Here is a 26,901-nt window from a genome sequence, read left to right as displayed (position 1 = left end):
TACAATCTAGTAGGTGGGGGAATTTACACACAACAGGATGAGAGATTTGTAGTGGTGGGAAGTAGTGATAGTTTGAAAAGGCAGAAGAAGATGGGTAGGCAAGTTTGAAAAAATATTATAACCTTCTCCGACCATGCCCCGATATTCCTCATAGTAGCTTTAGATGCTGCCTCCCCAGGGCTTTCCCCCTGGTGTTTTAACGAGTCGCTTCTGGCTTCAGGCGATTTTGGGACCTATTTGGAGGGCGAGCTTTCGGCCTTCTTTAACAGAAATGACGTGTCAGTTCCTAGCCCGCTTTCTGGGAAGCTCCTAATTGCTATGTGCGGGGCTTATTCTAACAACGGGGCCATAGGGTTAAGAAAGAGCACCAGCAGCAACTAACACAGTTGCTTCAGGACCTCCATTACCTGGAGACTAGACATAAGCATGGTCACTTCCCTGATACAGAAGCCCAATTACTAGCAGTAAGGGAGAAAATTAATCTGCAATATTGTTCAAAAGCAAGATGCAGAGCTTTTTAATATGAGTACAGTAACAGGTGCGCGAAGGCCTTGGCATGTGCCATTAGAATAAAAAGGGCTCGTGCCTACATACCCTGTGTACAATCAAAATCTGGTACCCTGCTTCATCACTCCCAGGATATAGCCGACTCTTTCAAAGATTTTTACTCCGATCTGTATAATCTGAGGGGTCATTCTACAGCATGCCTTTCAGATATGGCTGCGAGTAAACAGGCCTATTTGGCAGCCTCAGGACTCCCTAAAATACCTGAAGAAGCCTTGGTGGCACTAGATGCGCATATTAGTTCTACTGAGTTACAGGCAGCAATTACTAATGCGCTCATGGGAAAGGCTCCCGGCCCTGATGGGTTAAGCCTGGCTTAATATTGGCAGTTCCTCCCTCAGCTTATTGATCCATTTTCAATGGCCTTTAATGCCCTTTCGCCAGACTATCCTCTCCCTGCTGATTCCTCCACGGCCCACATAACTGTAATTTTAAATCCCGACAAAGACGCTAAGCAGTGTGCAAACTACCGGCCGATATCTCTCCTGAATTGTGATATCAAACTTTTCTCCAGAAAATTAGCAAGGAGACTCACGCCTATCCTTCAGAGTCTCATCCATTCAGGTCAGAGTGGTTTTCTCCCATTTAGAGAGGCGAGGGACAACACCACTCGCACGCTTAACCTGATCCATGTTACAGTGCAAAAAATCCCATCATTGGCGTTTGACCGTTTGAACAGGGAGGGGCAGGTAGGGAGGGACAGGTCCTTACCTTCATTGACATTCCTGATAAACTTTTCACGTGGATACAGGCCCTCTACAGGAAACCCACTGCCTCAGTCAGGCTTAATAGAATTCTTTCCCACCCATTCTCCATTACCAATGGAACAATGGCTGCCCCCTATCTCCCCTGCTTTTTATTTTACTTCTTCTAAACATTTTTCACAATTCTCTACCTGGCATAGCATAGAGCAACTTCAAGTAGACCACTCCCTCTCTTGCTTAGATTTGTGGAGAATAATACAATACCAAACGCTTTATCTCGTCCCTGCTGTTGGCACAGGACTTTCATCGCCCCCTCGCCTCCATAGAGAGCCTGTGTGTCGCCCGAGATCCCTTGAGAGGTGTACTCTCCTACATGTATAAATTGCAATTGACTACACTTGACTCTCCTGTCCCCAATTTTGCAGGCAAATGGGAGAGGGACCTTTAGGTTTACGGAAGACCAAATAAATCGCATGCTACACTATGGACATAAGGCCTCCATTAGCAACCAGTATCAGGAGACCAACTACAAACTACTTACTAGGTGGTATAGAACCCATGATCGACTGGCAAAGATTTTTCCACACACAAGCTCAGTGTGCTGGAGATGTGGCCATCAAACAGGTACCTTATTACACATATTTTGGGACTGCCCCGTTCTGAGCGGGTGTTGCAGAAATAGTACAAAGATTGAGGGGTGTCGATTCATGACAAACCATAGCTTGCCCTGCTGCATGTGTAAGCAATGTCGAGAAAACAATATAAAAAATCTCTTTTGAGCCATCTAATAAACGCTGCCAAAGCATCCCTCCACTGTGGAGGCAAACTGTTCCACCAGGAGTTCAACAATGGTTGACCAGGGTGAATGATATACAATATATGGAAGAGCTTGTGGGATCAGATGACCAATCTGTCCGCAGACCTGTATGTACCTGGTTTTATTGGGATGACTTCAAGACTTATGCAGATTATGTACGGCTGCTCCGCCATCCTGCATAGGACCTTAGTGTTTGATGGGCTTTCCACTTCCCTCCCCCCCTTTTTTTTTCCTTCCCTCTTCTCTCCTATGTGTTCTCCCACCCTCATATCTATTCCCCCTACAGTTATTTAACTCTTTTCCTACATTCTCTTCTTCCCTTTCATTCCTATCTTCTTTTTCCTTCTTCCTGTTAATATTTCTAAAAATTCGGAGACCAATAAGACTCCTAAAAGGTCATTTTGTTCCAATTTCAGTTTGACTATTGAATTACTGTTCAATTTATCAAAAAGTAACATGCTGTAAACTGTATTTATATGTTTTCTTCTTTTTGTAATAGCTACAGTATTGTTTATCATATTTCTTGGGTATTTTTGTGTTACCTTCTACCTCTATCAGATTGAGTTCTGTAAATGTCTGTTTTGTTCGTTGCTCATAAAAAAAAAAAAAAAAGAATTCTGATAACATGAAATAGGAACCATCAATTTATCATCTAATATATAATCACAGTCTTCAACTCATTCTATGATCCAAAATTGTGTATCATTATACCCTCAAGTGTGTATCAATATACCCTCAAGTGTGTATATTCTGTTTAGGGTGCAATTTTTATTTATAAATCTAAACAAATATAGTAATAATGATAATATTAATAAAAATAAAAACTTCACAATTCCTAAAAAGAGGGCTATGGTGACTATCCAATCTTTATCCAATGTGTATATATCGCTGAAAATCTCCAGTCCTAAACCATCACCAATCATGTGAATGCATATATCAAAAGAATGTATATATTTCTTTCTCAATATCATAATTCATATTTACCATCTTCCTGATTGTTTACTATAGTCATTCATCTCCGTTTTTCACCATATGCACACAGATTCCTAAAGCAGGTTCCTAGTTCAAAAACATACCACCATCAATTCATCCACTTCAGATTAATACATAAGGAACCCACCATTGTAACCCCCTCTTGGTTACTTACTTGCATTTGCATTCTATTACTTTCTAGTGAGGATATTACCTATACGTGTCCATAATAAGGATCTTTGCTTGCGTGCTGCCCCACTGATTCCTGGATGGGTTCCCCACATGGGGCGCTTATAAGGGAACCCCTTGTGCTGCGAACGCCGTCACCAGAAGTGATGCGGCGCAACCACAGGGCCAGATCTCCAGGTGATCCTGGCCCCATGTGAGCAACGCCATCTTCGGCAAGTGGTCGTCAGTGGGAGGGAGGCGTGCCTCAAGACGAGTACACGCTTTCCCTCACTTACACAGTGGTAATAATGTGTTCCAAGATACTGCTCTACCGGGAGGAGGGAGGGGCCCCTCCAATCAGGGAACATCCGCCTCCCCCCAATAATCTGAGAGATGCAAGGCATATATATACACACACTTAGGTTCATAAATATTTGGACAGAGACAACTTTTTTCTAATTAAACTTATTTGTGGTGATGTACAGAACCAAAATTAGAAAAAGGTTGTCTCTGTCCAAATATTTATGGACCTAAATGTATATAGAAAAAAGGGGTAGAAAAAAGTTGCTGAAAGCGGTAACCCCGAGTCACACTCGGGGTAGGTAAACCTATGGAAGGTAATAGTAAATGCAGCGCTTACCTGATCCGCGTCCCACGTCGTTCATCGCTGCGATCTCTGTGTTCTTTCTTCTTCCTCCGGCCGGCTTCTGCACCCGATGAGTCACTAGGGAGTTCCCGGTGACGTCGGTGCGTGTGTACGGCGGGAAATTCAAAAACCATTTGTATTGCATTCAATGCAAAAAAACTGTATTGAATGCAATACATTGAATTTATATGTGTAAAATCAGTACATTGTTTTCAAGAACATTTATTTTACAGTATATATAATAGTAAGGGTATAATATTTATTTTTTTTTTAATAAAAAAAATTTAAAAAAAAAATATTTAAAAATATTTGATTTTTTAATGTATTCAATTTAATATTTTTACATGATTTTGTGTTTCAAACTTTATTATACTCATACTATTATATTATACTGTAAAATAAATTTTCATGAAAAACAATGTACCGCTTTTAGACATATAAAACCGGAAAGAAAAGATGTTAAATATTGGACATATTTCGAAGAGTTATGCCTTTACAGGCCTACAATGTAAAATACATTTCATTAAAAACAATGTACTGTTTTTATACATATAAATCCGGACAGAAATGAACCACCCAGGAGGTTAATGAGATAAAATTCTGCCTTCCTTGCTACTACACTTGTCACTTGGCTGCTATGTAACCAAACCCACACCCCTAGACTTATTCAATTAGTCAATTTTACAAATGTGTTACACCATTGAGTAGCATCTATTTCTAGGAATAGGAACCTTAGCTCTCTGGAAATATGTATCTTACCTAAACCTACCTTCTGTGTAGATCCCTTAAGATTAGGAGAAAGAACTGTTGGAAACATGTAAAGCCTTGGAAAAATGTAAAAAGTTTTGAGTGCCAGAAGGACATGAAAATATGGAGAGGACAAAAGAAAGTAGCAAGCACTAAAATGGAATATGAAGAGGCAAGTGGAAAAAAACAATTGTAAGGCTTAGGACTTGTGTGCAAGGGATGGTGTCTGGGGACGACCTGTCAGAGAACCAGGAGCCCACAAATAATGCAGTACCAAGATTCCAACAGACAAGTCCAGAATACAGAGCCAGAGATCATAGCAGGTAATCCAGTAGTACACAGGGGCAAACACAAGAAGAGTCAAGGTCACAGGCAAAAGGTTGATCCAAACAGCATAAACTCACAGGGTCAGCAACAGTAAATCAAACGAAAACTCACTCCAGCACAGACAGCCCAGCTATACACTACACCAGGCACCAGGCTGTGCACAGCCTAACAATTGATGCTGGTAAAATACATTGGTCTGCACGGCTAAAGGGAAGCAGGGGCTGCTGCTATTTATTCTATTTGCTGCTGCAAGTGACATTGTTGGGCATATTAGGCTGTGTGGGATACAGTTGTAGTGCACAGCCCGGAATCGCTCCGATAAGAGTTTCCTAAAAACAATAACATAAGAGACTGAGAAAGTGAAAGAGGAATTACTTCTGGAAGTATAGGTTGGACTTGTGGATGAAAAGATTCTTTGTACACTAATAAATGTAGGTTCCAGCCCACAAAGAGAAGGTGGGTAGTTTAAAAGATCGAGGAAGGAATCCTCTCTCTTGGATAATAGCACATCATACTTGTATGGTAACACGACACATAACATGTACATTAAAAAAGATAGATCAACTAGCACATAGCATAATTCAGAAAGATCATGTTGAGTAGGTGGTTAGAAAAAGAGCACTTTGGGTGCTTGTAGTTTGAGGAAGATGCTAAAGATTATTACCAGGGGAGCATTATGCACACCAGAGGAACAAATCCCAAAATGGTTATAGCAGAAACATACTATGTAGTAGATGAGAAGACAAAAAAGAAAAGCCTTTCTGAAAGGGCAGTGTAGAACTGTAGGCAATACATTGACAAAATTTAAGTCAATTCCAAACTGCTGACCAATGGCATTCTAGGAGGTTTAGCGATCAAAGTAATTTAGTTGAACTAAATGAAAGGGCTTTAGAGCAGGGTCTTTAGAAGTTGAGGTGCTAGGTTTAAAAAGATTGCTTTTTCTGCACCTGCCACTGAGAATGCAATTCAAAATATAGAACCACAGGAGCCAATCTAGCGATGAGATTTGTGGCAACCGAAAAAGTAAAACACTTTGGTAAGTTCCCTAGATTGGAGATAGTGGGAAAACTGTGTATGATATTATTGGTGCAGAGAGCTTCCAGTACTCGCCGGAGTGCAGGCCAAGGTATGCAAAGACACATCAGGCAACAATTATACTTGAGTGTCATTAAAAATAACTGTGTCCTGTGATCTTGAAGCTGCCATAATGGCTTATTTGATCTGATAAAAATGTATTCTGCGTATGACAACACAAGGAAAATTAGTATCAGAGTCTACATGTACATTTCAATGTAATCTTCTTTAGGTTTGTTCAACAAGCTGCTGGAAATGTCAGTAACAGCATAAAACAATCCTTGGCCTATACAGCTTTGGATAAGCCCAGCAATCTAGTATCACATCTATTTTGGTTTTCCAAATCATGATTCTGATACACCATTTGATCTAATCTAACTGAATGTCTAATAAATGATGCCCTGCAGATGGTCATTAAACTTCTCCCTAATTTCCCCTCCCCCCCACCTTTTTTTTTAAATTCCACCATTTTATTGCGGTAGGTGTCTACAAAATTATAGTAAATTCAGAGGAGCTTGGAAAGAATGTAAACAGTTTATTGGAGCCATGTGAAAAGATGATCACTGGTCTTTTGATTGGCTGCTTGGCAGCCATGTGGGAAAAAGCATTCTTAATCATCCTGTCTATACACTTCCACTGAGTTGAAGTGACCAATGAGCAAGGAGGAGAGAAAAAGGAGTATTGATGCTCAACGGTTTTTGGTCCCTGGTGTGTTGCCTACACATATTTTAGACGATTATTGTTAAATATACCGTAAGAAGCACAATAAAAACCTGGGACTGAAATAAGCCGATTTGCTTCATTTTTGTGTATGCTTCAAACCATGCTTCTGCATTCCACAGATTTTTCTAGACGAGATATGAAAGGTCATTCAGCCAATACAAGGTCAATTTTGCTCTGTTTTGCTCAATGTTATTTTTGAGATCTTTTGACAGTTGTTGATGTTTTAGATGTTGAACTACTATGATTACAATTTATTATATTGATACAATTGGTGATTAGTTACACCTGAATGAGTTTGCAGAAGGTGGTGATCCTTTAGCCAGAAAACTATATACCCAATACCCATACGTGATCTCTTAGTAATTCAATTTTTTTTTTCTGAACTGTTGCTAATTTATACACTTTGATGTTATAGCTTGCATTAAGTAAATACAGCTGGAAAAATCATTTGCGTGTGGGGGGGTCTTTATTCTAGGCTACAAAACAACAAAATCTGACTATATTGAAGGGGTGCTTTTCCTGTTGTAAAGGCTGGCAACCTTGTGAAGATTGGAACGCCTATGGGTAAGTCCAAGTGCTTGGGTGATTGGCCTTGTCACTGTTCACCCATCAACTCTAACTAGGCATAAGCAGAATGCCTTGGCCAGAGTTTATCTCAAATTTTTCATTAAAATACCAACTGGTACCAACATCCTTGTTCTGGAGTTATACAGAGATACCATTTGGTATTGCTCTGACAACTATGCTCCTGCATTTTTATTGTGTCTACAACAGTTTCAATACACACCACACTGGCATAATCTATTGTTGTAACCATTAGATACCCACATTGAGAAATGCCACAAAGTCAATACAGAAATCATGCAAGAAATCAGCAGAACTAAGATGCAAAAGATTAAAAAAATTGGAAAATAGAAATATAACAAATATCATAACACAATAAACATAACACTTGATGATGGTATTGTATGGTAACTCAGTATTGTACCCTGAAATGTATTGAAAAATTAGTTGAAGTTAACTTTTACTTCAATAAACAGTAAAAATATACAAATAGTAAGTGTATCATGTTTAGGTAAAAGCTAGCCACGAAAAACCACAATTGACAAATTTTTCATTTCATTGCATGTTTAATACTAACCTGGAGCATGTGGTGGAGGTGGTGGGGGAAGTGGGAAGGACTGCAGAGAGGAGTGTATAGGGCCCACTAGGACAGATGCTGGTTGTATGCCTCCAATGTCATCTGGAATAAGATCCCTTTATTTTAAATAGCAAAAACAACATGCCATAATATTTAAAACATGCAGAGTTCTTCACTGTAAAGAACCTGTCATTCTAGCAACATGGAAGCAAGTTCAAAAACATACTATAGAAATAAAACCCTGCCTGGACAAATTTTTTTATTTTTTATCTTATATGTTCATGTTACCTAAAAGGCTGAGACTCCTGCGAGGGGGTGGTGGTGGAGTGGGTGGATGGGTAGAGCATGATCCATGATGAGAAATATCCACATCCACAAGTGACACTGTTTCACCTGTAAGAGAGTTGTTGTTATGTGTAATATCAACACTGCAGACTTAAATTATTTTTCTGCGTTAAGAATTTTCAAAATACTACTTACCAGTGAAGAGGGGACTGAAGGAAACTGGAGAGAAGGCACTTTGAGTTCTGGTTAAATGGGGTTTCCTGTAAGCAGAACAATACTACTTAGGTAACATAGACACATTATATTTATGTATAGACATTTAACATTTTTTATGCTTTTGCAAGTTCAAAAAGATTTGTTAAAACACTTTGGTCTTTTGCAAATCCATGTTATTACATACTCTCTAGCAAAACCTGTTATGTGGTCCTGCATCAAACTCTCTAACATCTTCCGAACTACATAAGTTAAACTTACAGCTCTGTAGTTACTTGGTAGGGACTTTTTATGGTAGGGAATTTTATGTCTGTGAGAAAAATCATATTTGCTAGAATCCTTTAACTACGAGATTGTTGAATGTTCATGTTCAATCAGATCAAATTAATCTGGGCAGAATTAGGTTTCAAATGAGCTCCAGATCATGTTATGATCACCAAATATGCTGGGGGTCACAGGAACCTCTGGAAACATGTCCCTATAGAAAAACATTAAAACTCAATGAGGTTTTCTAATGTAACTAATTTTCATCCCAACAGCTTATTCAACAGGTTTTGTACCATGTCAATTGGTTCTGTTTGGTACTTTTAATGCACACATTTTCATTGACAAATGAATTTGATTTTAATGATTATACATTCAATTTTACTTAAATATACTAATTCAGGACAGTTGCATTTGAAGTTTAAAAACACTCACACATTTATGGATTGTCTAAAGCTGTAAAAAAATAAGATATAAACATAAGTGTTAGCACCCCCCGCCACAATATTATAACCAGGACCTTCATCAGGCATTATACTCGGGTGGTTAGGGGCATGCCCTCCTTTCCCCAACTTGTAAACAAAATTATTTTTTGGGTATGTCAGGGAGCTCAATTACAAGGTACTTACCAGATGGTATTGCACCCCCACTGTATTGGTTAAGATGTATTCCCATAGACCCCACCCGTTGACACTGCAGTTCTGCATTGGGCACGCTGTTTCATGTTTTCTGGATTTACCCCTCCCTGTCTTCGTATTGGTTAGGTGTGGCGAACATAATTCGCCACCTAACTGATATCACCATTTAAGGCAAACCAGAGTTTGTTAGGGGAGAGCTATTAGAAGTCCCTTTACCGGTACTTATTAAATACAGCAAAAGCAGGTATATCAGCAAGTTGGAGAAGCACATCCCCTCTAACCCTCATGCACTGGCTCCACAGAGTCAATGACATCATAATAATGAATAATGTGAACATTGAGAAATTTACACAAACCTGTTTTTTTTGGGTGCAGTTTATTTATAACCAAGTATGGCTACCTTATTGTGGGCTCATACACTCCAACTTCTGACTGAACTATAATTGTTAATGTTCACACCTCCTCCTCTTTACCATCCGTACCCCCCCCCCCCCGTTTTTCTTTCCCCCTCCTTTTTCACACCCCCTTATGTTTCATAATTGTAAATAATTTTACCTTCTCCAAACCCTTTATTTCTTTCGTTCTTTATGTGATAATGTTCTACCCAACGCTCCGGTTCATTATGTATATGGTTTCCTTTTCCTGAACTGCCTGTAACGCAGTCACATAAGCCACTTTTGTCTATTTCAAAATCTGACTCTGATTGTAATTTGAATATTTCACTAATCTGTTTTCTGGCTACTTTAATGTTATATTCTGCATTGTCGGAACAGAAAATAAAGTAAAAAAAAAAAAAAGAAATCTATGACATGCAGAGAAATTGTTCCCTGATTTTATGCCCTGTTCAGAATTCAAGAATTCAATTTTCTTTTAGGACAGAAAAAAGCATGTTGCGCCCATGTTTAATTGACTGTAAATAGGAAAGGAATGATGGAAGCCTTTGCACAACCTGTCCTAAATAGCTAGTTTTCTGCTCTGAACCCTAGAATAGCCATAACTGCAATGTTTTCCATGATTAATTTCCAACCCCTCCACCTCTGAATTCTCCCTCTCCTCTGAAACTTCGGGCCTGATTTATGAAAGCTCTCCAAGGTTGGAGAGAATACACTTTCAGAAGTGAAGCTGGGTGATCCAGAAAACATGGAATGGATTTTTAAAAATAATTTGCAATTTGCTAGCATATGTTTTGAATCCTGGACCAGATCCATTCCAGGTTTGCTGGATCACCCAACTTCACTGCTGAAAGTGTATTCTCTCCAGCCTTGGAGAGCTTTCATAAATCAGGGCCTTCAGTTCAAATGCTTTTCTGAGATTTTGATCTTTTCATACACACTGGTAAACAGAATAGTTGCCAAAATTCTCTAAGAAAAGTCTGAAGCATTGAAATATAGATGTCATATCTGCCTTCACAGTGTCAATCAGACCTGTGAGAAATCACCATTAATACATACTTGACGAGGAGGTGTGCACCATAGCAATTTCAGCATAGTTCTCTTGCCTTTCTCCCGGGCAATCGGCCCACCACATTTGCCCTGTCCAATTTTTGACCACCTGGCTACAGCTTCTCACAACCCAGCTAAAGAAAAATTCTGGGGAGAACACTGTAAAGGAACCATACCTCTGGCCCCTTGGTCTGTAAGGGATGATGCATGGAAATTTTGCCTGGCTAGGCTTTAACCTGCAACATATATAATAGAGGATTTGCCTTCACCTGCTTGTATCCAATTAGTTTTGAGCCACCTCTGATAAATTATGTAGAAAAATTGCGAAGTTGAGAAAACAAGGTTTTGAGGCTCAGAAATTTATTGCAAATCAATAATTATGTATTTACACATCAAAGATTCATACATTATTACAGTGTACACTCAATAATAATATTGTATCCCTGAACCTGTTTACATCGACAGGAATGGGAAAACTTTGCTATATATAGGTGTTCTGCCGCCATACAGTTATTAAAAATTAAAATATAGACCCGAAAAGGTTGCGCATGACCCGACACGTTTCGCCAAAGTTTGGCTTATTTGGGGGTTGAGATGTAGAAAGAGTTGTATGGTCTAAATGCAGTTTAAAGAAACATAAAACATGCATTTATAACATTGTCACACATCGCATAAATATATTTAAATCATTGTATAAAATTATCTGGTTAATGCTAGTACGTATCATTCGAAGGGCATTATATATTTGTATACATCACATGAAAAAGAAAAATACTATATATGAAAGAATACATATGTTTTTAGTTTCATTTCTGATGGGGTAAAGTTTTATAAATATATATTGTAATATCTTTAAATGGTAACATCTTAATACATAAAAATAAAAATCAGTGTTACGTACAGGATGAAGTGGCAGATAATAATTTAGGAAGTGAATAAGGGCTCTGGCAAGAGGGTGTATAGCTGCACTGTAATCAGTGAACCCAATTTAGGTATAAGTATATAACTAAATAAAAAGATAAACTCTGGAGAGAAGGTGCCTACCATAGGGATGCCTGTCATAAAGTCTAAAAGAACGTAGGTCAAGAATGGTTGCTGGAGAGATGCTGGAGCGTGGGTTTATCACCTCCTCCTGGATGGGTTATTTCTGTCCGGATTTATGTCTAAAAGCAGTACATTGATTTTCACGAAAATGTATTTTACAGCATAATATAATAGTATGAGTATAACACAAACACAAAAGTTTCAAACACAAAATTTTACACATATAAATCCACTGTATTGCATTCAATACAGTAATTCTGTATTAAATGCTATACAAATGGATTTGAATTTCCCGTCCTGCCGGCAACGTCCTCAGGCACCATCGTCACCGGGAACTCCCCGGTGACTCATCAAGTGCAGAGAATGCCAGCCAGAGGAAGAAAGAAGACGGACATCGCTGAGAAGGAAGATGTGGGACACCGGCCGATCAGGTAAGACTCGATTTACTAATACTTCCCAAAGGTTTACCTACCCCCAGTGTGGCTCTGGGTTATTGCTTTTAGCATCTTTTTTCTACCCCGAATCACACTTGGGGCTACCGTTCAGGGGGTTAATGATTTGCAATGAACTTCTGAGCCTCAAAATCTTGTTCTTTCTACTTTTTCATTATAATTTAACCTGCAACATTAAGACTACCATGACAACTCCAGAACTTTACAAAACACAACAAACTGTGATCCAGCAACCATACCACTCTTGACTAAAGAAAATGTAAAGGGAAAATGCATAGTAAACTGAATCATTTTTTTTTTTTTTTTTTAAGAAAATGTTAGGTAATGCACCCAGAGAAGACATGCTGACCAAATACCCCTGCATTATGTCCCGCCTACTCTGTAGATGATTGGTCTTAAGGATTTTCTGTGCCATGCACCTCCTTTGCCCACTCCTTTCTCTAATGTACTTTGTGGACCAGATACTCTAGAAATAAACACTATTTCAATCCCAGCAGCAAGCACTGGGTAGAATCAGTTCTTACTCCCAAGTAAGTTGCCTTGTCTAGTTTAACCAAGGCTCTGTCTGACCCTTGATGCTCTCCTCTCCCACATCCTGCTGCAAGTTTCTGGGCGGGTGGTGTACTTTTATTTAATGTGAGCTTTGTGCTTCCTGTACTATGTGGGCAGGCTCTTTTCAGAGCTGTTCTGAAAGATGATTAAGGAAACACATAACTGGAGTTATCAGCATGTTGAAGAAAAGAGATTATCAGGAGAGCAGGTACCCTAGGCTACCCGAAGAGCCACCACCTACAACTCTTTTACAGGAAGAATCCCCTACTTACCATGAGTCCATTTTACCTGTTGAGGAACAGAACTTCACACCAACGACATATGCCTCTGTCCTTACTAAATAAGAGACTTGGCAGTCCTCACAATAGACTTAAAGCGGAACTAAACTAAAAATAGAAAAAAATTTAAAACACCTTTAATCTAGCAGATCCATCAATCCATCAAGAGGTTTCTACGATCGGGTCCCGCGTCCTACCAGTATCCTTCTTCGGCCTAGCACAGAACCCACCAGTCTTCTTCCGGGTTCTTCTTCAGACGTCATCCGATCTTGCACTGGGCAAGCGCGAGATTGGCTAACGTATATGGGGAAAACGTGCACATGCTGAGATACTTGGGATGCCGTAGGTATCCCGAGAGGCTCTGCGCACCTGCGGCGATCAAGAAAAAAAGGGGAGATGCTGCATATTTTAATTTTATTTTTTTATAAGAGCGTTGTCCACCCCTTTTATGAAAAGTAAAAAGTTTGAATTTAGGTCTGCTTTAACAATGTACAGAATACATTGTAAAGACTTAATACTTTAAACTCAGGGAATTTTGCATATTTACCTTGTAAGCACTTTTACCTTTTTTAACTCACAACATTCAACGACAGACACTCAGCTACTTCCAGACACCAGAAGACCTACTTATTCTACTGGAAACCTTCCACCTTTTGGAGATCAGCCTTCCAGACTGGCCTGTGATGCTGGCATCGGTGACCACTCCACCTAACAACCCCTGGCACTTTGCAAATAAAAAGTGCCAGCGAGCCAGAGGCGATATTCCTACTAAGAACAAAGGACAGTCGCGAGATCGATGGAATCATTCCATTTTGACATTTTTTAGCCTGATTCAACATACCAACTGTCTAGCCTGTATTCACTATGAGCATACGCCCTATGGAATATGGTACATAAGACCTACCTCTTAGAAATTTAAAAGACACTTTACATAAATTGTTTACATTTGGTAATTTTTTACATTTTATAAGATATTTCTAATCTTTACCCAAAATGTTTGCACTACCAGTTACCAAGCCTTTAGATATTTATCTAAACTAAGATTTGGAGACTAATGTCTCCAAATCGTTATGTTATGAACCCAAATTCTTTTATTCTATTATGTGTATTGTATTTATGGTAAGGTGGCTGTCGCAGAAGCTCCGCTGTGGGCTCTTCATGTTACCCCAGTTAGGTTTACCATAGCAGCTTCTGCGTCTAATATTTTATATATTAGAGTACTGTAATAACCCTGATCCAGGACATTGCAGAGGAATTCAACAAATACTGTATGTTCTTATCCAATATTCACATTGAAAAGAATTTAAACCAGGGACCCGCTTTAGTTGAGGCAGCACAAGCTTACTTGACCAAAGTCAAATGCCAAAGCCCTTTTTTTGTCGAGCTTCCAGAGCACCACTGTGGGGGGGGGGGGGGATTCAGAGAGTGATAGCCAGTATTCCCTCGGGCAAGGCCCCGGGCCCAGACGGGAGACTTTACTTTCCTATATGGTACAGTCCTATAATGCAATACCAGAAGGAAACACGTTTCCGCTAGACTGGTTTCGTGCCCACATCCGGCTTATACTGAATGAAAGAAAGAACCCAGACAGTTGCCCCAGCTACTGCTCCATTTCCCCTTGTAAATCAAGATTTGAAAATATTTACCAAGGTACTGGCAATGAGGTTACCATGGGTGCTACCGAAATTAGAATACACTGACAAGGTGAGCTTTGTCCCAATGCGCAAGGCCAGGGACAACACATCCAAAGCTTTAAATTAGATTCATTTGGCAAACTCACAGGCCACTACAGTATTTCTTTTCTTTACGGGCACTGAAAAAGCTTAATAGGGTAAAGTGGACATTTATGAATCAAACTCTGTCATATATAGGTCTAGACCCCAACATGTTGGCATTGATACATTCAGCGTATTCCCACCTCTTAGCGGTGGTTAGGGTTTATAGGGGAATCTCAGAATTTATTTTTTTACATAATGGTACCCGACAAGGATGCCCCCTATCCCCCTTTATCTTCATTTTGACACTGGAACCTCTGCTGAGGGCAAAAGGAGCCAACTCTGATATAGTGGGTTTGAAGTTTGGAGAGAAAGTACATAAGGTTATCTTTTATTTGTACTATCCAACCAATTATCTTGCTGCCCAATCTGATGAAGAAGCTATCTTTTTATGGCTCCTTGTCAAACTTCAAAATCTACTATACTAAATCTGAGGTGATGAACATCTTTACATACAGGTTTACAGTCACAAATAGACAAATCATATGCTTTTGGGTGAGTCGAAGAAGGTATGCAATATCTCGGAATATATTTGTCCAAGGATTTGGCACGCATTTTCCAATTTAATTTTGGCCCACTTCACACATGGGTCAAGGTAGACATGAAGAACTGGAAAACAACTACCTTTTCATGGTTTAGAAGGATACAGGTGAATAAGATGAACAGACTGCCACGTTTCCTGTACTTGTTCCAAACCCTGCCAAACAGAATACCTAAATACTTTTTTAATAGGTTTTACACATCCATATTGATTTTTCAATTATTTGGGGTAACCAGAGATCCAGGCATAATTTTAACTTGCTCTTCAGGTCAAAGAAAGCAGGACTGGGAGTCCCAAATTTTCACAAATACTTTATGGCAGCCTACCTGGTAAGGGTTCTAGACTGGGCCAGGTATTCATACGCCAAACAATGGGTAGGATCGGAGCAGGGGGGTGCGCATTTTGAGAATTTGATTCAACTTGGCATGCATAGAGCTTCTGACCACTGGGTTTATGGAGAACGAGACAAGTTGGACATTTTATACACTCACTCCTGCCCAGTAGAGACATTGCATGGTCACATACGCCTTTTGAAGCTCTGTATTTAGGCGCAGGCTCAGATAGACATGCCTTGTCAACCATCTATGTTCAACTTAGCACTACACCTGAGGATTTTTCACCTACTTACCTACTTACTCACTGGGAAATAGACCTGAACATCACTTTAGACACTGAGCAGTGAAACTGGATAATCTGGTTGTCGCCTCACACCTCCAGCTGTAATTCCAGGAACTCAACTATAAAATACTCACCAGATGGCATCGTACATCATCTCAACCTCACAGGATTTAATTTTCAGTCTTGGACTGCTGCTGGCGATGTTAGGAGGGAGAGGGCTCCATACTAAACATTTTCTGGACCTGCCCCACTATATGTTTATTTTGGAAAGGGGTCAGAGAAATCATACCAAAATTTACCCACCACATGGTTTCAGATGACCTGGCATTCTCTTTGCTTCAACATAGCTTCCTCACACTTAAATTTAATAAAACATTGGTAGTCAGACACTTGAACTTGTACTGAATGCAGCCAAACCGTATCCTGCTACTTTGGCGGTCAGAAATCTGTCCTTCCATGGCTCAGTGGTTTCGTATTATAAATGAAATATATATATATATATATATATATATATATCAATGAAAATTTGAGAATACTTGGTATTATTGGAAATAATTCTTTGATTCACCAGAATATATGCCAGCTCCTAACCTTCACACAAATAGCAACTGTTTCAAATTGCAGTACTGTCAGATATAAATACCATTATGTTTATGTTCTCTGCTATGATCTTTCGATTTGTCATTCTTTTAAGTTTCCAACATTGTAAAACATGTACACCTGTTGGGTTGTTTTCTTTACCCAGGACAACGTTCTTGTCTGTGTATTGATGTTGTAACCCTTTGTTTAAGAGTATGTTATGTCCTTTTCGGTCCCTATTTATATTGTTATATTTTTGTAATATAAAAATGAAAAAATGAAAATAAAGAATGTTATAAAAAATACAATAATTTATATGCATGTAACCTAACTCTTAAAACCATATTTGACAAACAGAAATTGGATAACCCCTTGTTTTAAGTACCAACTAAATTTCAGAACTGTAAAGCTGATGATTTCAAAGTTCAAAAACACCTGTATCAGCTACTCATGAAAATGAAATAGACCCCACAGATTCTGACTATGACTTGTCTTCACATACAGGCCATGGAAATCCCCCGTCTTTTCCTCACCAACAACCTTTTTCAAGAAACCTAAATAAACTCTTTGCCTATCGTTGTTGTTTAACCCCATATAAACATTTTTGTAAATATGGTTACCAAAGAAATTGATAATCTCAAATTGGACTCAAAGCCTTAAGAATTTCAGAAGTACCTCAAATAGTACAACCCAGCCTTCAGACAAAAGAGGGAAAGTAGTAGTAGTAAAGGACACCATTAGGAATAAATAAAAAAGATAAAGTCTAGAAGTTTTTTTTTTTTTTGGTGAATGTGTATTTGGCAAATACTTAGTGTTTCAAACATACAAAAAAAATATTGTCCCAATAAATGTGAATTAAATAGTCCACTCCAACCTAAAATAACATTTTAAGTGGATTTAAAAGCTATGCAATTACTTATCAATAGAACAAAAACAAAACTGTCCATGCCTGAGTGAACATTAGGGTTATGGACACAGAATGACTATACATTCATACTCCTGTGGCGCATATCAAATGTCTTCTACCCACAATATCTGATAGACTAAACATAAATCAGCTCCACCAACATTTTTGTTCTGGGGTCATCTTCCTCATTTTTGCAACTATGCTAAAGCCAAAGGAATTACACGCACCCTCTTGATGGTCATAGCCATAGCTGCTGCAATGTTTGCTTCTTTTCAAGCTCTTCATGTTTTGATTTTGGGAAACAAAACAAAGTGGATGGATGGAAACAAATGGAATGGATTTTGCAGCAGATGGAGTCTCTGCAAGGTCACAGGAGGAAGTCTACAAGAAAGAAGAAAAAAAATGTTCTCCTTTCAGTTTTCTGATGCACCAGAGGAATGGCTGGCCATTCCTTCAGATTTTGAGCAATTGAAGGAGCAATTGATGGGAAACATGTAAGTATCACACACCCCACCTGCAGACAATGGATCCTTCTACTACAGTTACAAGAGGTTTTCAGCATTGTGGTCATGGAAATAGGCACGTTATGAGTTTGTTTCAGTTGATCTAGGCAAAAACAGGTGCATGTCTGATAAAGGGGTCCTGGAAGCTACAGCATTCCACCAAAAGCTGGTCAATAAGCAACTGCACCTTCCTTGCAACACCCAAACTGTAGAGGATATGAACTTTGTGTTTGTTGCAGATGAAGCTTTTGCCTTACATGACAACTTATTAACACGATTCCAAACCAGAATTTTGACCAAGAGAAAAAAAAAGTTCAACTACAGGCTTCTCATGCCAGGTTGGTATAAAATGCATTTGGTATTTAGGCAAATAGCTTCAGAATATTTATAGTGCTATACATCTGTGCATTGACAAAATAGGCAAGGTGGTCTTTGCTTGCTGCATTATTTTCTGTGCCGGAACAAGTGCAGTGCATTGTTTGGCCCACTAATACGGCAAGAATCTGCTACAACTGCACACATGACACAGGGGGAAAGCAGCATCCAATTCACTGGTCTAGTGGATATTCAGCATGAAGTACCGCAGGATGCTACTGTGTCACCTAAAGAAAACCATATTGGGTACAAGCAGTGCTTTAACACAACTGGAGCAGGATAGCAAAACAGGTTAGCATTGCTCATAATGTGTGTTTTACTGTAAAAAAAAAAATCTGTACCAATATTTATTTTTTGTAAACTAGTTCTGAGCTTTCCTAAACTGTACAATAAAATTACTTGTTGGTAACTTACCTGGTCTTGTATCATGAAAATGTCAGAAGTCTCATCCAGGCAATGATCCATGTGTACTCATCCCTGCATCATTGTTGTCATCTGCCAAGCTGGACACTAACGGACAACCTTCCTTGTGATCAGAGGTAAAAACTAGCATACACATCCTCTGTGCCAGCACCTGACCAATGTGAAGCCTTGACTTTATTTAGTTCTTTCTTGAACACAATGCGCAAGTTTTGTATTTTGTGCCCATTTTGTGTAATGGCCTAAGGATTTATGGTTTTGCACAGCTACAGTGCAAATTTAGAGCTCCTAGTTTTTTATGCCATAGGTATCCAGTAACCCCTACTATTGTGTCAGTGTTCTACCTACCCCCTATACTTTGTTCCAACTTTCTAATGTTTGTTGGTAGGTTAGTTAGAATGTACAATTTTTCCATTTTTTTTTTTGTATTATGCCCCAACAATCCAATGCTGTGTATTTTATTCCAACTCCCTAGTGAGCCATGTTTTAATAGTGTATTCCCTTGTAGTAGTGTAATATTGTGATCAATGTGGCTTAACAAATTAGGCTTAGTTTACAGTAAAAAAAGCCCCTCCTGAGTGACTACATGTCAGCTGCTAGGCACCTGGGATTGGTAACCGGTGATAACTGTTGGGTACCTGTAATTGGTAACAGGCGATAAATGCTGGGCACCTGGGATTGGTAACAGGCAGTAAGTGCTGGGCTTTCGCAGATGGGGGCAGGACAGCCAGTGCCCTCCTCTCATCACTGTCAAAAACAAGAACTGCATGTGTGTAAAGTCTGCTTGTCAGATTCTGCAGGCTAACAACTCAATGCGTTCAATCCTTTAGATCTTCTAAATTGTTGGTTGTAATTAACCAAAACTTTTAGGGTACACAGGGGACTCTCATAGCGACTAATAACCAACATTTCTTTTTTTAATTTCAAGAATCTCAAAAAATGGGGATCACAAGTTTAAAAAAATTGAACATTAGGAGCCCAAAATTGAAAATGCAAATTAAGGACCCCCGGGGCCACTCACATATCAAGAAGCATTGGGGTGGGGCCCCCTAAATATTTTACCCACCTTTCACCAAACTATAATTGTAATACTATGCTGCCCCTTCTGCTTCTGTTCTTTGAATCCCAATTTATCTGGAATGGGGAGGTGCAGGGAACTTAAAATGTAGGTGCAAGTGGGGAACAGATGTATAAACCCCTAAAATTTAATTAGCATGGCATCAATAGAACATAAAAACTTCTGCCCATCAAACTGTCCGCTTGCCTACCTTGAACCCTAATTTCTCTAGAACAGAGAGGTAAAGATAAACAGAATCCTAGGTGCAAGTGGGGGGACACTTGTGGCTAACACCCCCGAAATTTTCATCAGCATGGCATCATTACATAAACTCTGCCCATTAAAACACGCTGCCCTGTTACGCATGACTATACCCTACCAGTACCTTAACCCCAATTTCAGTTTGATGGGTTTTTTATGTTCTAATGATGCCATTGTGATAAAACTTTAGGTAGTGTTATACACAGATGTGTGTAGTGTTATACACACATTTTCAGTTTCCTACACCTCTCCATTCCAGAGAAATTGGTTTCCAGTGTTAGAAGTGGGCAGTAAGGTGTAACAGGGCAGTGCGTTTGCCATAGTAATTAAATTTTAATGTGGGGGGTTATCCAAAGGTGTCCCCCCACTGCACCTACATTTTTGACTTTGTACACCCCACCATTCTGGGGAAAATTGGGGTTCAAAGAAGAGAAGCAGACAGGGTACCATAGCATGACAGGTATAGATTTGTGAGAGAAAAGTATAAAATTAAGAGCCCTTCCCCAATGCTCCTTTCTATGTAAGTGGTCCCGGGGGTCTCCAATTTGCATTTTTAATTTAGAAATCCTAGGAACACTTGCTTTTAATACTGTAACCCCAATGTTGGATTTTCACAGGATTTTACAATTCTGATCCGATTACCATGAAATTTGTAAAAGCTGTGGTGCTGAAATTGTGCATGGTGCTAACTATAGGTGTTCCCTGTTCACCCTGAATCAGCACTCTGCTCTTATTAGAGGAGAACGGAGCAAGCAGAGCAGCTCTCCGTTGTCCCTTCAGGACTGCTGAAAATGTGCCAGGTGGAAAATTCTTGGCAGGTGGGCAGCCCGCCCCCCAAAAACGGGCTGGGGAGAAACTAAATTTTTGTCAATTTTAGTAATTTGGGTGCTTTTTTTGTTAGGCCAAAAACGTTGAGCATAGCCGAGTGAAGACATGCCTACTCTGAGCTTTTGCTTTTTGCACGTCCCTGGACCATTCACTAGCCAATAGATAGAATAGCAGCTTCCACGCCTGTCATGAGAAAGGGGCAATGGCGGTGCACCTCCCAAACCCGACCACACAGCAGAGGAAGATGTGGGCTTACCTAATCCACACAGGCTCTTCTATGCCAGAGGAAGCAGGGAAGGAGGGGGGCAGGATGGCGGCGGCTCATACATGTGCAGCAGTGGCGCTTTCACCATCACAGCAGGCAGAGGTAGACAGCTCACAAGGAGAATCACCCGTTCACTCTGACTTAGGCTTCAGGACCATAGACTCGGTGAGTCAATCCCGTCCCTCTTAGTCAGCCAGATGCCTGAGAAGGGTCACCACACATCCTACCTACCAAAGCAGACCTGGAGGCTTGCTTTGAAAAGTGGCCTCCACTGTTAAATCAGAGATAGCAGAACCGAGGTAAAATAGTGCCAGAATTGAGGAGGTAGAGAAGGTTAGGGAGCATTTGTGGGTCCCCGTGAGTAAACAATCGGATCGCCTTAATGAGCACACTGCCTAAGTACAACACCTACTCACCCTACTACTTGGCAGCATGACGTTGAAAATCCAAATTCTCGCAATATCGGGATAATGGCACTCCCAGAGATGGTCGGGCCAGCCGACCTGCAGGCAGCTGTACATACCCTCTTCAAGGCTCTTTTGCAACCACCTCCTGACACACTCATGGAGATTGAGCGGGTTCATTGGGTGTCTGAACCGGTACCAGAACACATGATGCCTCACACCCACTGGATGTTGTGTGCTGTTTGCAATCCTACAACCAAAAAGATGCAATCATGAGGACAGCCAGAACACAGGATACAATTCTCTTCCCAAAAACTGTAGTGGTTCTCTACCAGGACCTTACCCACACCACCCTGGAACAACGCAGAGCATTACGTCTGCTACTGGTGAAACGCTCACGCAACCTCAAATATCGCTGGGGCTTCCCCCTTCCAATTCCAGGTTTCCAAGGATAGCAGATCGGCGGTATTAAGGCAACTGAGTGATTGTCCCCTCATGCAAAGAGCATTCGATTTGCCACAGATTGTTCTCCTGGACTAGCCTTCCCAACTCAAGCCCCTTGATCCTCCTTCCCACTCCTAATAGAAGACGTAACGAAAGAGAAACCCTGGCAAACGCTTCTCACCAGTTCCCAAGGGACCGAAATGAATTCCTCCTACTGAACTCTTCTGTACTCTGGGAAGCACTATCACCTAAAGGACTACACCCCAGCCGACGGGGTACCTTAAGTGTTCATACCCATACTGTTGATTATAAAATTTTGGTTTATGTTTGCTAGATTGAGTTACTATCTACAGACCCTTTGGATTACACAGATCTGAAATTGTATTCCTAGCCGCTTTAGAAAGGTTGTTAAATGTTTGTGGTTTTAAGTACTTCAAGTAACAATAATTTATGCATGTTATTTTGTCACTGTTCCAAACCCTAGTTTGCACTTTGATGTACAAGGTTTTAAATAGGCGTGGGAGCAAGCACTCCATTGTTTGAATAAGGCTTGGCCCAGGGAGGCAGGGGCACCCTCAATGCCTACGTCGTTCCCTCAATAGGACCTGCAGGGTTTTAATTTTGAACACTGTAGCTTACCACTAGGTTACCAGTGATACTTCTGTCTGTGGAAGTATCCCGTCTTTAACAACAACTCCATTGCCCCCACTGTCCCTTCCACCCCCAGGCAACTCACCCCTGACACCTGTACCATTCTATTCACCCCATCCCCATTTCAATGCAATCACTCAGGTTCTCCTCCTTTAATGTAAAAAGTTTGAATGTACCAGAAAAGCATGCATCACTTTTGATAGAATTACACAGGAAACAGGTCCATGTGGTGTTCCTTCAGGAAACACATTTTCATAAAGATAAATGTCCTAAGCTAGGTAATCGGAGATTCCCTATTGGTAAGCATTTTATTGGCAAACACTGTTACATGGACTTTGATTTATTCCAGAATGAGGGGTGGAGGAAACTTTTTGTCAAGGGGAAACCTAATTGTTACACTTAAGAGATCACAATAGCAACAAAGTACTTACCCACTACCATGCAGGAACTATATCTGGAGTGGGCTCTGCTGAGACTGGAGGAATTCAGAGAGGGCACATTGGGGCTGAGAGGAGATTTTTAACCCTCCTGTAGCCCCATGGGGGTGTGCAAACGTTTGAGGATACTTTTAAACAGCTACAAACTGCTGGATACTTGGCAGACGTTGGATTTAGAGAAACTATACGTTTTATTTCCGGCCTGCAGAGAGCCTTGATAGTGGTGTAGAACACTGTGCCTATAGTGAAATAATAGTGACAAAGTCAGGAGTTGGCGACAGCATCAGGAGGCTACAGAGTGGCACAATGAGAAAGTCTGGAGGTGGCGACAGCAGCAGCATCAGGAGGATACCACAGAGTGGCAAGGTGACATAGTGTGGAGATGGCAGCAGCAGCATGAGGAGACGACAGAGTGTCAAGATGACATCGTGTGGATATGGCAGCAGGAGCATCAGGAGACCACAGAGTGGCAGGGTGACATAGTATGGAGATGACAGCAGCAGCATCAGGAGACCACAAAGTGACCCGGTGGGGTGGGGCGGTGGTTGGCAATACCAGTACCCGCTGACGAAGGTGGGTGAAGGAAGGAGCACTTGGCATCTGATGTGTGGCATCACGTGGGTGGCAGCATCAGAGTAGTAGCTGAGGCAGGTATCCAGAAGAAACTGGTCTCTTTTGTCAAGGTTTGGGTGAGGCGGCATGGATCATCTAATCAGATGCATCAGGCATTGGTGGGTGGAAATCCTGGCAGATCCACACTTCACTATGCGGGTGAAGAAAGCTGCTCATCAGCGACTCTAGACTCAGGCTGCTGCTAATAAAGCTGGTACTGCTCCTGCCACCACACCCCTCCCCACCATCCATGGCAGTGGAACATGAGTGAAGAGGGCCCCCCCGGTCAGACCTACGAGAGGATGGACGATAGCGCAGATAGGCAGCGGCCAACTGACTACATAAGATGTCTCTGTAGTAGTTCTGTTTGTCCTCCCTCTCAACGGGTGTAAAAAAAGGCCCCCATTTTGAACCGGTAGCGAGGGACCAGCCAGAAGTCATCCCTCTGCCGAATGGTGACAATTCGGCTGTCACTATGCAAGTGAGCATAGTCATTTGTGCAAGTGACTCGGAGGGACTTCCTGCCTCCATCTCCACTGCATACTGCCACAGTGTGTCTGGGTCCTATGCCTTGTTTTCCTCATCTCCTTCTTGCTCCTCTGGCTGCTCCTCCTCTCCTGTCAACTGAGTAGAAAAACCACCCATTTCGCTATACATTGCCTGTGCTCCAATGTCCCCCTCCTCCAGTTCAGCCCCCACAGGGGTCATGTGGCCGTGAGATCTAGGTGCCACGTCTCCAGTCCCCTGACCAGCCAGATTTATCAGCAGTGGAATGACGTTGTTCATCCCGTAGTCCTGGTGACTGACAAATAACGTGGCCTCCTCAAAGGGCCTGAGGGAACAGCAGGTGTCAGGCATGAGCTGCCACTAGCTGACATCGAAGTTACACAAGGGAGTACTCCTATCCGCTTGGATCATGAAGAAATCGTTGATGGCCTTTCTCTGTTCTTATAGTCGGTCCAACATTTGGAGGGTGGAATTCCAATGAGTGGAAACGTCGCATATCAGCCTATGTTGGGGGATGCCGTTTTACCGCTGCAGCTCAAGGAGGGTGTGCTTTGTGGTGTACGAGTGACTGAAGTGCATGCAAAGTTTCCTGGCCATTTTTATGATGTCTTGCAGATGGGTGGAAGACTTCAGGAACCACTTGACAACCAGATTGAGCACTGTGCCATGGAGGACGCATGGCTCAGCCTTCCTTGACGCAGCGCTGACACCATGTTCTTCCCGTTGTCAGTCACCATGGTTCCAATTTTGAGATGTCGCAGAGAATGCCAGGATTCGATTTCTCGATGAATCACACCGAGCAGTTCTTCCCCGTGTGACTTCGTTCTCCCAGGCAAACAAGGTGCAGAACAGCGTGACACCACCTTGCCCTACACATGTGGTATGCTGGAGGGGCACCGTGAATTGTCCCTGCAGTGGAGGCTGAGGACGCGGTGGAGGATGAGGAAGCAGAGGCGTACATTGTCCCAGGACCAGCGCGGTGAGAACGTGGAGGCGGAAGCGGTGTCACCTGGCCAAGTTGCTGGTGTGGCTTTGCAGGAACCCCATTCACCCAGTGGGTCGTAAAGGACATGTATTGTCTCTGACCATAGTTACAGCTCCACACGTCGGCGCTGCCGTGCACTTTGGCAAACCCCGACAGGCTCAAGGACTGGCCCACCTTCTGTTCTACATATTTGTGCAGGGCTGGTAATGACCACCTCGCCTCGGCACAAGCCATCAGTTCTCTGAAAGGTGCAGAGTCCACCACTTGGAAAGGGAGGGACTGCAGCACCAGCAACTTGGACAGGAGCACATTCAGCTTCTGCGCCGTTGGATGAGTGCACACATACTGTTGTCTCTTGGCAATCGCTTTGGTGATTGCTGACAGAATTACTGGGGAGGAGTAGGAGGAGGAGGAGCAAGAGCATATGGACCAGCAGAAGATGTAAATGACATACAGCTTTCTTCGGCTGAGGTGGTGGAGCCTTGACTGCCTGAAATCCGGTGCGCGCAACTGGGTGATGCAGCGGTTGCTGCGGCAGGCTGGACCACCACATCAACGCCATGGTTCTCCCAGGCCAGATTATGGTGACGCTGCATATGTTGACACAGGGCGGTGGTGCCAACATTGGCACCCTGGCCACGCATCAACTTCTGCCCACATATTCTACATATGGCCATGTTAACCTCCTCCGGCGGCTTAACAAAAAACTGCCACACTGCCGAGTAGGTGATTTCCCCCCCCCCCAACACTCCGCACTGACTGACTGCTACCGCCGCTTCCTCTGTTAACCCCTGCACAACTACTTCCCAGGAAGGTAGGCTGCTGCGAAGCAGGTGGTCTACCCTGGGCACGTTTGGCTCCCGACCTCCCACTGCTGCCACCCTGTTGACTCCCTGCCATGCTACCACCCTGCTGGCTCAGCCGCTGCCTCGTGGGCAAGCTGCCACCCTCTTCTCCTGATGATGATGAAGCCCCTTCTTCACCCGGCCCCCAAGTGCGATCAGCTTCATCATCATAGAGTAGTGTCTGAACGTCACTGATGTAGGAAAAAAGTAGGAAACAAAATCCAAAGTATGGTGAAAGTTGTAAAACAGTAGAGAAAAATGAAAGTGATACATTCAATCAATAAAAAATTTGTTCAAGCATAAATTTCCCCACATATAAATTTGGAAAACAAAATCACAGCATGGTAAATTGAATAAGTAAATCTCTCGGTTGATTAGGAACTAAAAGTCTTTACTACGAAATGTCTTACTAACACAAAATGTCTTTACTTTTGATAAAACCATGTATCTTCAAGTCCAGGGAGTAGCAACAAGGACAAAGTGTGCCCCATCTTTTGCTAATCATTACCTGGGAAATGGGAAAAAGACCTTTTCTCGGATCCACATGCATCCAAATACCACCTAAAACTACTGTGGATAGGCTTTCATGAATTGTTTCTTGAATTTTTCAATATGTTACAAATGCATACCAGAACCTAAAATTCAAAATAAAATACAACACTCATAGTATTCCTTTCTTGGATTTTCTCACATCTATTGATTTCAAGAACATGATCACCAAGACAGGAAAAGTACTGCAAAGAATACTATTCTACATGCTTTTAGAACACATTCAAACACATCTGATTAAAAGCATACAGTATAGTCAATACTTTGGACAAAAAAAGAATTGTAAG

The 26,901-nt window shown here is 41.4% G+C and overlaps 1 protein-coding gene across 5 annotated transcripts in view; it reads right to left on the bottom strand.

Annotated features, from left to right (window-relative positions):
* The window catches only part of SOCS7 (suppressor of cytokine signaling 7), a 190,073-nt gene that overhangs the window by 119,959 nt on the left and 43,213 nt on the right, over nt 1–26,901 (bottom strand). For 4 of the 5 annotated variants that reach the window (XR_011921318.1, XM_072414920.1, XM_072414919.1 and 1 more), the window contains exons 2-4: nt 8,364–8,428; nt 8,172–8,276; nt 7,884–7,985 (exon numbers count right to left, since the gene is read on the bottom strand). Coding sequence is in view for 4 of the 5 variants with exons in the window: in XM_072414920.1 (XP_072271021.1) it covers nt 7,884–7,985; nt 8,172–8,276; nt 8,364–8,428 (272 nt within the window). In the remaining variant the exon portion in view is untranslated. The remainder of the gene's footprint in view (nt 1–7,883; nt 7,986–8,171; nt 8,277–8,363; nt 8,429–26,901) is intronic. The other variant, XM_072414917.1, reaches the window with a different exon arrangement.

Source organism: Pyxicephalus adspersus, chromosome 6, assembly GCF_032062135.1.
Source record: "Pyxicephalus adspersus chromosome 6, UCB_Pads_2.0, whole genome shotgun sequence".
Taxonomy (NCBI): Eukaryota; Metazoa; Chordata; class Amphibia; order Anura; family Pyxicephalidae; genus Pyxicephalus; species Pyxicephalus adspersus.
This window is presented reverse-complemented; position numbering and strand designations above follow the sequence as displayed.